Raw genomic sequence first — 13,152 nt, forward strand, 5'->3', positions numbered from 1 at the left:
AGTGTGGCTGGTAGCTTTCAAGCACACCCCATGAGCGACCACTGGTTATCGGGGTGGCGGTCAAGCTGTGTCTCTGAAATGGTCAGACTGAGTTCGAGCATCCAGGGAAGTGTTTGCACAAGGGGATATTGGATACCTCCTCATGCAAGCCTGTAAAAAGCTCTTTCAAGTGCAACTGTTACACTGGCCCCATTGAGATCTTGACCTCAGTCTTTAAGATGACACCAGACTTTTGTTTGTGCTTCCTTTAACAGATTAAGATGGCTGCCATACAGAAATCTGTCACATTAAATGATGTGTATAAACTGCAAACTATTTTAAACTCCCTCCCCACACTTAAACTGGTTGCAATAAAATATTTTATTCCTTGAGTAGTTCTGACACATATATTATCCCAAGAGAGTCATTTAGCTCCTTATCTGCCACATCCTTAAAACTATTCTGTTCAGGAAGGCATTTAACTTGGCCAGCTAACACTTTCTTATGTTTTTATTGTTCCAGATGCCATCTGTGTACTTTTGGATCATCTACAGTTGACCCTCTGTATCCATAGATTCTGCATCCATAGAATCCACAGCTTAGTAGATCCACAAAGAACAGAGCTACCTTTCCAATTAACGTTCCTTCATTTTTATTAAGAACTACATATATTGCTATGACTGTTTTAACATGTTATGTACGTAGGAGTGACTCACTGAAAAGCAGTATAGAAATGTACTTGCTATTGCTATTGCTAAACAGCTTTTTCTATACAGAATGTAATATTTCTGTGCAGACAGAAACAAGCAACCTCTACAACACTTACCCTGACCAATTTTTGGAAGATAGTGGACAAAGTTCAATTTTAATCAATGAATCCACCAAAATCAATAGGACTTGCATAAATAATGAGTCCCATTAATTTAAATACATATTGGGATTAAAACTTGATTTACACCATAAGAAATAGCTTGCTCCACATTTCAGGATTAAAAAAAAAGAAAAGAAAACCTAGGTGGGAGCTTTAAAATAGCTTTTTAAAAGGAATTATGGGGGGGGGGATACCTTGTTTCTTGGAACGTGTTATATTCTTGGTGATATTCACTATAGAATTAAGAGATGCCATATATGCAGGGATATCATGAAAATATTGAAGCTGTGGCACATTTTCTTGCAACCTTGTTTAAAGAAAAAGAAAAATAGTAAGTATTTTTTCCTTGCAAATTAATGTGCAATGATGCAGCTTACTTTGAAGAAAGTCTTACCAGATAATTTGCTGTTGGAGTTTTTTGGGATCCCCAATAAACGTTTTCTGGAGTTCTTCAGACACCCTTCTGCGGTTAACGGAACTGGTCACTACACGATTGCTTACACTGCGAAGAAGCTTCTTGTGGAACTCACTTTGATCACACAGCTCTACAAAACTAACTTCAGGCAGTTGGCAAGTTTTCTGCAATGACCTGATGCTCTCATAGTCGCAAAGGAGTGATGTCAAGTTTTGGAGGCGATTTAGCTTTAAACACAATCAAGACAGGCACAAATCAGTTATTCGTACATGTATGATAGAAAAGTGATGAAGGAAACCTAAACAACTAGTTATGGCTGGTGGATCCCATGTCAGTGGGACAGTGAACCCATTACAGGTTTTCACCAGCCTTAAATGAGCTATTTACTAAGGGATTGAGTAACCTGGACCTCATTTAAAGCCTTGATTAAAACCTAGATTTCTTGCCTCATAGACATGGGAGCCACCAATAGCTAACATCAAAGGCAGGACAGGAATATTGTTTTTTACTGACATGAGGGTGGCCCTACAAGCTATATGCACGTGTATGTAACAAAGATACAAGAATTGCTTTAGTCTGATTATTTAGATCAGAGAAGCTAAGGGGTTGGAGCCATACTTAAGTCTTTTTCACCTGTCACTTCTCAAGATTGCTCCTGCCAAAACAGAAGCAATTTCTTCCTTGTAATCACCTGAAGAGGCAAATTGGGACAGAAGATTTAAATCAGAGAAGCAGCCAGGGGCAGGGTAGTGGTTAAGGTGAACATACTCACTTCTGTGCTCCATTTCCCGCCCACAAGATATTTTCCCTCAAAAATCATCTGTTTGATCCTTGGTAGATATATTTGTACATAATGTGTGCTTAAGCCTTGATAATGGTTGCTCTAAGCATGTGCATTCATATTAAATCAATCAGTACTGTAAAGCTACTTACTTTTAACAACAAGATTTCTGGAACTGATGAATATTTCTTGTAAGTATCATGGGGAGTCAAAAGAACCCTTTGTAACTGTGCTATCTCTAGTGGAAGAGTCAAGGTTCCTGGAAGAATACCAAATAATAAATTACACACCTCCCTCCTTTCCCACGGATTCTTTATCCACAGATTCAACCATCCACAAATACACACACACACACACACAAAGCAAACCTTGACTTTGCCCTTTTATATAAGGGACACCATTTTACTATCCCACTGTTTATAATGGAACTTGAGCACCCACTGTTTTTGGTATCCTTGGGGGGTCCTGGAGCCAAACCCCAGCGGATATCAAGGGCCCAATGTATTCACTTTTTAGTCTACTTAAATTAAAAGATGCTTTGAAAATAGTACAACTTTAAAAACATAATTAAAGGTAACACATGAGTATAACCAATTAAAAATATAAAAACCATTAAAAACATACAAAAGCAAACACCCCAGTTATGACCTATAAGATCCCTTAAGTGGCTACCAATAAAACTTAGTTATGTTTTCATATTTCCCCCCTTTACAGGTGGAAATGAAGGTGGGGTTGATATTGAGTTTTAAATCAGGTGGAAGCAAAAGAGTTAAGCACAGATAGAACCACTTCTTTTGGTAAAAGCAAAACTTGAAGATATATATACAAATGAACTTGTTACACTAATTTGGACAGCCAGTTAACTTCAGAAAATAAATGCCAACATGAAATCTGCAGGCAAACCACACCATATGTTCTGGAAATCCAAGCGCCCTAATTTCACGAGTAAGATGTGGTTCTGTAGCACTGAGAGAAATGCAAACTCTGTATGCTCAGAGGCTATCTCTTCATTAGCAGTCTTTCCCTAGTTTTTAGTGTAAGCCCTTAGACAGAAAAAAAAGTTTAGCTGTTTATTTTGGATTTATTTATTTATATATATATTTTTGCCCTGGGGACTTTCCAAAGTCAAAAAGTAAAATCTGAGTTTTAGAAATGAACAGATAGGTAGTTCTAGGACACAAATTGGCAGGAAAGCCTTTTGATGCACCATTAGTTTAATCCAGTGTGGCATGTCTCAGGATGCAGTACATGTATCTGAAATGCCAGCAAACAATTTTTTTATTATTTAGAAGGAAGAATCTTGACTTTCTGTTAAATTCAATAGAATTTAAACTAGCGGAATCTACCTAAGGTTCTGCAGTATGTTTTATTCAAAATAATAATAATTAAACACAAAAAATACAGTCACTATACATTTTATGCAGAAATGACACTTGTTATACTATTGAACTTGCCTCGTGTACGTGTTTGACGTGGTATAAGCAAATGTCATGCACGTCTGTCAGGCACTCATTTTCTAACCACAGGAGCATGGGGAGGATTTGTAAGGACTATAGCTTCCTAGCTCTAGTTGAGGAACATACTTCTGCCAGTGAATATACTTTTCAATTGCCAAATGAATTCAGCTGCCCATGGGGAAAGTTTCATGGGCCTGTTACAGACTGCCAAAATAAAGCTGCTTCGGGTCTCTTTGGAGGTATGCTATTTAAATGATGCATGGGTCCTAACAGTCCGGAGGTCGTGCCAAAGCCACACTCCATTCCTAAGCACTGGAGTGTGGCTTTGGTGCAGCTTCCGGATTCTTAGGATGCATGCATCATTTAAATAGCATACCTCCAAAGAGACTTGAAGCAGCTTTATTTTGGCAGTCTGTAACAGGCCATGAAAAGCAAAAAAGTATGCCATTCACAAAAGGTACATTACCTGTCCATTCACTCTCGAGCCTTTCAGTGACATTCATTATACAAATCAAATATGATCTGAAGCCATTGTCAGGTGACATCTGTATAAACGCATTTTCAAATTCTGAAAACAGGAACCTGAGAGAAATCAACATGCAAGGGGTCAGCTTCTTAAGTGTGATGCAGCAAGCAGGACAAAATGAATACATGTACCAACACATTTAGCTTTCAATGGAAGTCCTAAACTCAAAGAAAAGTCTGTAGCCATTAGATTGGAACTGGTGAACCTAAGAGTTTATACGGACAGGCCCCAAAGCCCATGTCCCCCCTCCCCATCCTGGCATTGTCCTGCCTAGATGATGCCGACTATTAGGCCCAGATAGGGATTGGCCAGTCTGGACACCAATCCAGTGGCCCTGGTTTGATCCCAGGCCAAAGGAGTCTTTATACAGTCTAAAAAGACCAGCTATTTGCTGCAGAGTTTCCTGGAAACCCTGCAGCAACAGCCAGCAGACCAGATGTCCTATGTGCCTCTTACCCAATGCTGCCTGTGATATGGGTGTAGCCAGGTGCCCTGATTCTGCCTTTACAGGGCACAACAAGGGCCTTCGAAAGGATGCAATAGCAGTGGCAGGTAAGGGGCATGCAGCAGTGGCAGATTGCCAGCACGGCAGCAGGTGGGTAAGCAAGCACATAATTGCACCAGCCCAGGGACTGACCCAAGTGAAAAACCCATAGTATCCTGCCCTTTTGGTTAGGACCTAAATCACCTTAAATTTAAAGGTGTTTAGGCCTGGAAAAAGAAACTGGTTTCCTCTACTTATTTTTTCCAGAATGCTTTTTTCTAAAGAAAGAAAGAAAGAAAAGATCGATAAGATGAGATAAGATAAGAAGAAAGGAAAAAAAAGAAAATAAAACAAAATAATGGATGATGGAGAATTTTCTTTTAGAAGGATGAATGTTTCAGACAAGGTGATAATACATTAAGGGGCTCTGCTCACTGGCACTTTGTGCCGGCCTGTAGACAGAACCATGGTGCACCATCCGCATGCTGGATACCATGACTCTGCCCCATCATGTCATGATGCCGCACACCCTTCTAGATGGCGCTAAGCATCATGGTGCAGTCCTAGCGCTGCATCTAGATGATGCAGCACCAAAAATGCATTACAAAGCTGCACCACCATGGCTATGACGCCCTTTAGAGGGCCCCAAAACAGCCATTTTCTCCAGCTCCTTTTTGTGCTCTCTAGAGATCAGATTGCTGCAGCACTGATCCAGCCAGTAAAGGGGCCGCTAGATGCCGCCCATCTGTCCAGCCCCATACCCCCCTAAAAAGGATGTTGAAAAACTATAGAAGAGTTTTATGTAAGACAATGTTCAGTATCTAATCCTTGCAATTCCTTTTGCTGGTTCCCTTTTCTCAGCTCTTTTATTCGAACAAGTGCTTTATGTATACTTGGCATTGTGGAGAACTGGAACAGACAAAGCTGTTTAGTCTTCATTGTCAGCTCTGGTGCTGTAACAAATTACAAATCCCAGAATTTGCATATATATATATATATATATATATATATATATATATATTACTAGTATTGGTGGTTTCTTTGGTTCTTGCTATTTTTAAAATAAATTGAGAAAACTAAAAGGCTTTTTATAGTTCAGGACATTGTAGCTCCATTTGTAACAAATAAATGAATGAATGAAAAAAAATTAGAAAAAGATTCAGTTTACAATTATTGTCTGAATAAACTGTAATTTGAATATATCAGGTATGATAACTTTATGCAAGCAAAACTACGTGTAATAAATTTGATGCTCCTAACGTAATAAAGTGACTTTCAATCTGCTAATATTATTTTCTTTAAAAAAATCTTTTTTTTCCTGGGAAAGAAACCTAGAAAAAAATATCCCTCTGATGAGTTTACAATTTCCAGAAATTTTACATCTCTGCTTAAAATAGGTAGTTTACCTGAACTTTGCTTCAGATTAACCAAGTTTTTGACAGCAATCCTAATTCCTAAATCTCAGCTGCACTCACTGCAGTAAAAACATGCAAAAGCCTGGTCAGCTACTGTAGAATAAACTAGTTTGGTTGATTATTGCAGTAAAAAATATATGAATTTAGAGCATCGGGAACTACAGCCATGATTAAACAGATTTCCCCAAGATGGTGCATCATTTATAACTTTCCTAACCGTTCTTTGTAACTGCCACACTGGGGCTGCATCCACATTGCAGAAATAACTCAGTTTGACACCACTTTAACTGTCATGGCTCAATACCATAGAATTCTGGGATTTGTAATTTTGTGAACTGTTTAGTCTTCACTGTTGGCTCTGGTTCCATAACAAATTACAAATCCTAGAATTTGCATATTTTTTAGTCTTTCTTAGGATAATTATGCAACTGATGACTCACTGTGCAACCAAATCATTTGGAGGTGATATTTGTCTCTCTTGATTCCAAAGCAGCATCTTGCTCAAAACGGTTTCCACAGTCAGGGCAACAGGAAATGTAATATTATCAAAGCCATATCCCAGGCTGCTTCTGTCTGAAAGAAAATTCGGATCCAGATCTTTTTTAAGCTCCTTCAGCAAATCCAGAAACATGCCTTTTTTAACCATATAAACACTGGTGGCAAGTATTTCTGGAACTGACATGTTGTGACCCAGAGCCGTTCCCACTAGTTTCAAAGCAAATTCTGTGTACTCCTTTTCTGTTAGGCTCCATTGAGAGACCAGGCTCCAGACTTGTGAAAAATTATTCCATCCAGTTTCATTCACGGGAGCATTTAGAAGAAGGTTATCCTGCAATTGCCTGAAGAGCCCTAACAATTTTCTCCAGTCTTCGAAGTTGCCAGTGAAATTTTGCAAACTAAATTCAGCTTCGTTGATTAAAAAAGGAGGGACAATATTTAAAGGGTTCGAACTAAGTACGCTATCAATAGCACCAAGGACTGGGATTGGGCAAGTTGCATTACTTGGAGGCAGCTCTTTAGAGACTGCTGTTAGAGTTTCATAACTCTTCTGTATCCAAGGATGTTTAAAATGGAAGAGAATGTCCATTTGGGAAAGAAAGTCTGAGGAAAACTGTAGTGATTTGATGATGCATAACAATGAACTTGAAAAACGTTCACTATTGTTTCTGTAAAGACTTGCTAATTCCAGAGACACTGTATGGTTTTCAAAATCCGTGGAAGTAAACAATAGTTCACAGTGGCTTTGTTTCAAGGACTCCTGGATGGTGGCATTTTTAAACAACCTCTGAAGTATTATGTCAATTACCTCTTGGGCACTGCAATTCTTTGGCCTTCCATCTCTATGACTCCTGATATTTAAGAAAGGAATCAGTGATAAGTGCAAGATATCTGCTATATTTCCTTCCGCTGAAGTACTGTGCCCTAACAAAGATTCAAACTCCTTTTGAAACAAAACCTGTGAAAAACCATACAGCTTAGCCATTTTGCCTTTAACGGTTTCTTCACCCGATCTTCTATCAGAAAGTATTACTGCCCCTTGTCTCAATATGTCATTAATTCTCCAGATGGCTTTATTGCTATTGTTAGATAAGGAAAAGATTGCTTCAAATTGGCTGGTGCTAAACTGGTGTTCAAAGTTTTCCTGACTTAACAGACTTCTAATGACAGTGTTAATGGTATCTGAGATATTGCTTTGGGAGGATTCATGCTCTTGGAGTGCATGAGATAAAAGTCTAGTAAGCCTCTCCAGTTCTAGACTGAAGGGAAAATGAGAATCATCCTGAAGAGATAAATATTTGTGCAGTGTATTTAAAACATTTGCATACGTATCTAGGCTTCTGCGATTTGCCTTAAAAAATCTTAGCTGTTCATGAATGACAGTTGATACATTCCCCTGTGGCTTGTTCATAGTATTTTGGATTATTGTTATTATTTTTGAAACATGTGTGATCAAGGGATAGCATTCAGTCATGTTCTTATATGTTTCACTATAGCAGTTATTCCAAAGTACCGAGAGCTGTTCCAAAATGTCTTTGGTGGTTGTAGATTTCAGCAGAAGTCTATAAAATGGGACTTCCTGTGTTGCATTCAAATCCCACTGCATGCTCTCAGGTAAGAGTGGCGTTGAAAGAGACATCACTTTTTGGACTGTTTCCCATAGTTTTGCCGAGTTAAAATGGGTCTTATTCAAAAACAACTTCTTCCATACCATCTCTCTTAGGTTCAATGCCTGTTTGCTTTCCTCCCAATGAGGATTCGTGTAGAAAAGACTTCGAGCAAGAACATCCATGGGTGGGGAAAAGGTATTAAAAAGGTTTTTGAAATAAGTTTGGTATTCCATGTCAGATGTTGCGTTGAAGGATGCTGTGAACAAACCAAGTACCTTTTCCAAATTGGAAGGTTTCATCCCCCAACTTAAAATTTCAATGAACTCGTAGTTTTCAGTTTTATTGGGAGCTAATCCTGCGACAACAAGAATTAAGGCTTTTCTGGTTTTTTCTAGTAACTGAATGTACTGCTTTGCATTTGTCACATTTTGACTAGACCTCAACATAACTGCAACTTCACTGAAAACCTTGGAGAAATTCTCCCATTTTGAATCCTTAGCAGCTTTTTTGCTCACTTCTAACATCTTTGATACAATGGCATTCTTATGAGGTTCACTGTACAGTGAAATCAAAGATGCAAGTGCACGATTCCAGACTGATGGACTGCCAGATACATTTGGTACATAAGCCTCCGATTCATTCAGCATAAAATGACTCAAAATGTGTAAAGCAGAAGATTCATTCCTAACATCCATACTGCCAAACAATGGTACTTGGCAGGTCTCATTACTTTGGGAGAGATCATTAGAAATGGCCATTAGGCTTTTATGCATCTTTTGTATCCAGGGATTCTTGTAGTTATGGAAACTGTTCAGTTTGGAGAGAAATCCTGATGAAAGTTGTAACGATTTGATGAGACACTGAAATTCATTTGAAAAGTATTTCCTTTTGTTTTTAAGAAGCGTCTCAGAAGCTAGCATAGCTTTTACATTTCTTAGTGCAAGCTGAAACAATTCAGCAAATGTATGATGGTGGGTTTTGAAGTCTGTGGAAGTAAAAAGGAAATGGCAGTGGCTTCTTCTTAAGGCCTCATTTAGTGTAGCATTATTCAACAACACTTCAACTGTGATAAGATGGAGGTCTTTAACAGTGCAGTTTGGCAGCTTTTCATTAGCCTGAATGTCTTCACTGAGAAAAGGGCTCAGTGTTAAATACAAAAGGTCCAACACTTTGGCTTCTGTTGAAGAATTCTGCCATACTGGGGCCCTATACAACTCCGGCAAAAGCAATATCTGTGAATACTGGAAGAGGCCATCTATTTTTTTAATACCAGATGCTTCTGACAACCTGGGGTCAGAAAGTATATCTACTCCTTCCTTGAATATGTGAAACAAACTTTGGACAGTTTCATTATCAACTTGCATTAATGGACTAACAGTAATGAATTCATCAATGTACTTTTCCTCCAAGTCGTTTAACACATGTAGAGTTTTCAGGATGGCATCTAAAGCCATGGTGACATTGGGTCCTCTGCTTTCAGCACCATTCACTTCCAGTAAGCGGCTTACATATTTAGTCAGCTGCTCAAGTTCCTTTTTCAAAGGTCGGTCTGAACGATTGTGGGGGATATGTAGACTGTTGTGCAAAATATCTAAAACCTGTCCATAAACAATGATATCTGTATCATTCCATTTTGCAGACCTCAGTTTTTCACTAATATGCCAATACGTATTGAATTCATTCCACAGAGGCTCACGAAGGAAATTTTGTATTTCCTCCATCATGCCAGTCAAGGTGGAGATCAGTAAGTAACTACGACTTGTCTTAACATTTGCAATGATATTAAAGATGTTTTGGACTGTCAGGAGTTTTTCGGGAAAGTTCTCAATAGTTGTAGGTCTAAGCAGTGAATTTGCAAACAAAGATGGCACTTCTTCAACAGAAGTTAAGTATCTTTCAAGCTTTTCAGATGTGTAAGGAAATTTGTGCGAAATTAACATTTTAATGTTTTCCCATGCATTTCTTTCCTTAAAGTTAGTCTTATTTGAAAAAGCTAGATCCCAAATGCTTTTTAAAAAGTTGTAGATTTTTTGAGCTTCTTTTAAATAGGTCCTTTTGTTAAATAATGGCAACACTTTGAAGCCATTCTGAAGCTGAAGACGTGTCAAGTTGTGGAGTTCACTGATTTCATCCTTATGTAATAGCTCTCTCGATGTATTATTTCTGTCACCTCCCATTTGCCACTGCAGGATTTCAGCCAATCTCAATATCGTGTTGTTCTCATGTCCTTTGAAGAGCTCTAAGTTTTTCAGATCAGCAGTACTAACTTTCCCTTGCAGATCTTTGAGAAGTTGCCGAAACTTCTTCATCTCTTTTGAGAGCTCTTTTGAGAGATGACCTGCTTCACCAACCAAGTCTTCACCCATAAAATCCGCAGAGAATATTTTTCTAAAATGAAAAATGTAGAAATACAATTCAATGGAAATTAAAAAGAGCAATTTCTAGAAGAATAGTCATGTTAATCTATGCAGCAAAAACAACTATCTTGTGACATTTTAAATTTTAACAAAGTTATTGTAGTATAAGGCAGGGATGGGGAAGCTAGAGTCCTTATTATTATATTCCTTCAACTGTTTCTGAACTTTAGCTCACATTGGTCAGTGATTATTTAATCAGTTAGAGTCCAACATCTGGAGGACCACAGATTCCCCACCTGTGGCATAATGTGTAATGGACTGGAGTTGTTTTGCTTTGAAAACAATAACACCACTGTTTGTTCTGATAAAAGAAAGGCTATTTAGACTGAAGAGTACACAAGAGTACTTCCTAGGCTGACTTAATCCCATCCAAAAATATCTTCTATCTAGTGTTTCACAAAATATTTGCCTTTCAAATTTTGGCTTCTCATTTTCAACAATCATTAGTAATGGCTCACTTCTGTACATAACTCCATGTTCTCACAGATGCAACCTTTGCTCAGAATTAAATTGGCTACAAACCACACTAGAAATAATCCAGTTTGAGACCACTTTAACTGCCTTGATCAGTGCAAGGCAATCCTGGGAATTGCAGTGTAGAGCTCTGGGACAGAGAAGGCTAAATGTCTCACAAAACTACAGTTCCCAGAACTGAGCCTAACATTGAGCCAGGCAGTTAAAGTGGTCTCAAACTGGATTACTTCTGCAGTGTGTTTTGGACCTTTTTCAAGATATTACATTGAATGCAATGTATTAAGAGCCTCGCCACACTATTAAACTGTGAGGTAGTGTATAATGAACTGTCACCCAATCAGGTTTTGTTATTAAGTCCAAACCTGTACATATGGTGGTTAGTTTTAACTACTGTAAAGATTGGGGGGGAGCCAAATTTAAACCACCATTTCTGAGCCTAGTTTATTTTCCTAAATCATAGTGAAGATTAACCACTGTTTCAGATTTACAAATAACAACAAACCACAGTTAGTTGAAGATGGAAATAAATGTTTCTCATCACATCAAAGCTAGCAATGAATGGGTCTACAGCTCATGCATGCACCATTAAACCACAATGTTATGTCTAAGCTGAGGAGTGTGTTATCCTAAGGGAAAATGTGATAAACACCTATCTGGGAGTAAGCATTATTGGACACTATGGGTCTTACTATTGATGAAATTGTACTGTTAGTGTTGTATCAAAGTTGTACAAACACCAGCTCTAAAGCATGGATGCTTCACTTAATATCACAATATGCCACTGGTTTGCAGATCTGCTTTCCCAAACAGTAGAATGGGTACTGGATGATCTAGTGAAAATAATACAATTTTTGCTAACTTTCCCTCTTATCACCCCTTCCCTCCATTTCATAATAGATTTCCACATTAGAAGGAACCCCAATTTTCACCATATAAAGCAGAACTACTCAAAACCATGGTCTGTGAGCCACTGGCTGCTGGTCCGTGGCATGTTTCCAGAAAAGAAAGAAACAGTTGTAGCCAAAGGCCATAAATATGGTGCTGGTTCCTGAAACACTGTGGGAAAACTTCTACTGGTCTGCCACATCAGATAGCTTAAGAAATACTGCTTTAAAGAAACTAATCTCTGATTGTGATCTTACCTTAAAACATCTTTCGTATCAGTAAACGAGCTCCAATTATTTCTCCAATAAAGGGAAAATTCACAAATATCATTCATTACTGAGTTGTTCTTATCTGGAAAATAAACAAGATAAAGCAAAAAAACAAAGTGAACTACTGCCTCTTTAATTGTGATGATAGATACTGATAGGCACACCAACCAATTTCACAATGATATCTTCCCAAGGTTCAGAATTTCACTTCTCTACCAACTTGTTTGCATTGAAAAATACATCTCTGCCACTTTGTCTTCAGCTCAGTTGGTTAGCGTATCTGTTCAGTGCTTTCTAAAATTATTTTTTAAGTGATAGGGAACAATATAATTGTTTCATTGTTGCTTTGTTTTTGTTTTTTGTATGTTACCTGGATGGTATGGAAGTGTAGCACTTTTATTAATGACTAATATATATACAGATATCTGCCAGAGACTTTAGAGAACCTCTACAGACAGTACTGAGCTAAATCAACCAATGGTCTGACTCAGTATATAGCAACTGACTCTGTATAAAACGTTTAAAGTTCTTTCACATGACACAATTATAGCACTAAGATTCCACTTGGACTGCCATAGCTGCACCCTATGGAATCCTCTTGGGATCAGCAGTTTGATCAGAAGCATCAGAATAGCTTTCGGGCCCTTCCCTAAACTATCAATCCCAGGATTCCATAGGATGTGACAATAAAAGTGGAATCATAGTGCTATAATTGTTTAATATGAAATCATTCTCTCACCATCAGAAGAAGGCACTGTCAAAAACCTTTCTGAATAAATCTTGCCAAGAAATCCCTGTGATAGGCTTGCCTTAGGATCACCATGGGTCAGAAATGATGGCACATAACAACAACACCCAAAATGACAAGGCCCTAAAACAACAATCCAATATGTCCACTGTGAAATTATTCCCACTGAGTTCCACGAAGCTTACTGTACTTTAAGATAAGTCTATATTAGATTGTAGCCTATGGCTCTGCCCTAGTCCCTTCATAAATGAAATATTTGTAATATTAACCTAATACATGCTTCCATTACTCCTCAGTCCTAATAGTGGTCTTGCCCTGAGTGC

General features: G+C 38.2%; 1 protein-coding gene across 1 annotated transcript in view; it reads right to left on the reverse strand.

The window, feature by feature from the left end:
* ABCA12 (ATP binding cassette subfamily A member 12) overlaps positions 1–13,152 on the reverse strand; it is a 144,167-nt gene that overhangs the window by 93,353 nt on the left and 37,662 nt on the right. Inside the window, exons 8-12 of the mRNA XM_089477824.1 lie at positions 6,369–10,424; positions 3,970–4,085; positions 2,199–2,305; positions 1,245–1,492; positions 1,045–1,157 (exon numbers count right to left, since the gene is read on the reverse strand). Of these exons, the coding sequence (XP_089333950.1) occupies positions 1,045–1,157; positions 1,245–1,492; positions 2,199–2,305; positions 3,970–4,085; positions 6,369–10,424 (4,640 nt within the window). The remainder of the gene's footprint in view (positions 1–1,044; positions 1,158–1,244; positions 1,493–2,198; positions 2,306–3,969; positions 4,086–6,368; positions 10,425–13,152) is intronic.

This window comes from Sceloporus occidentalis, unplaced genomic scaffold (assembly GCF_023333645.1).
Source record: "Sceloporus occidentalis isolate IW3139 unplaced genomic scaffold, rSceOcc1.0.p SCAF_12, whole genome shotgun sequence".
NCBI classification, from domain to species: domain Eukaryota; kingdom Metazoa; phylum Chordata; class Lepidosauria; order Squamata; family Phrynosomatidae; genus Sceloporus; species Sceloporus occidentalis.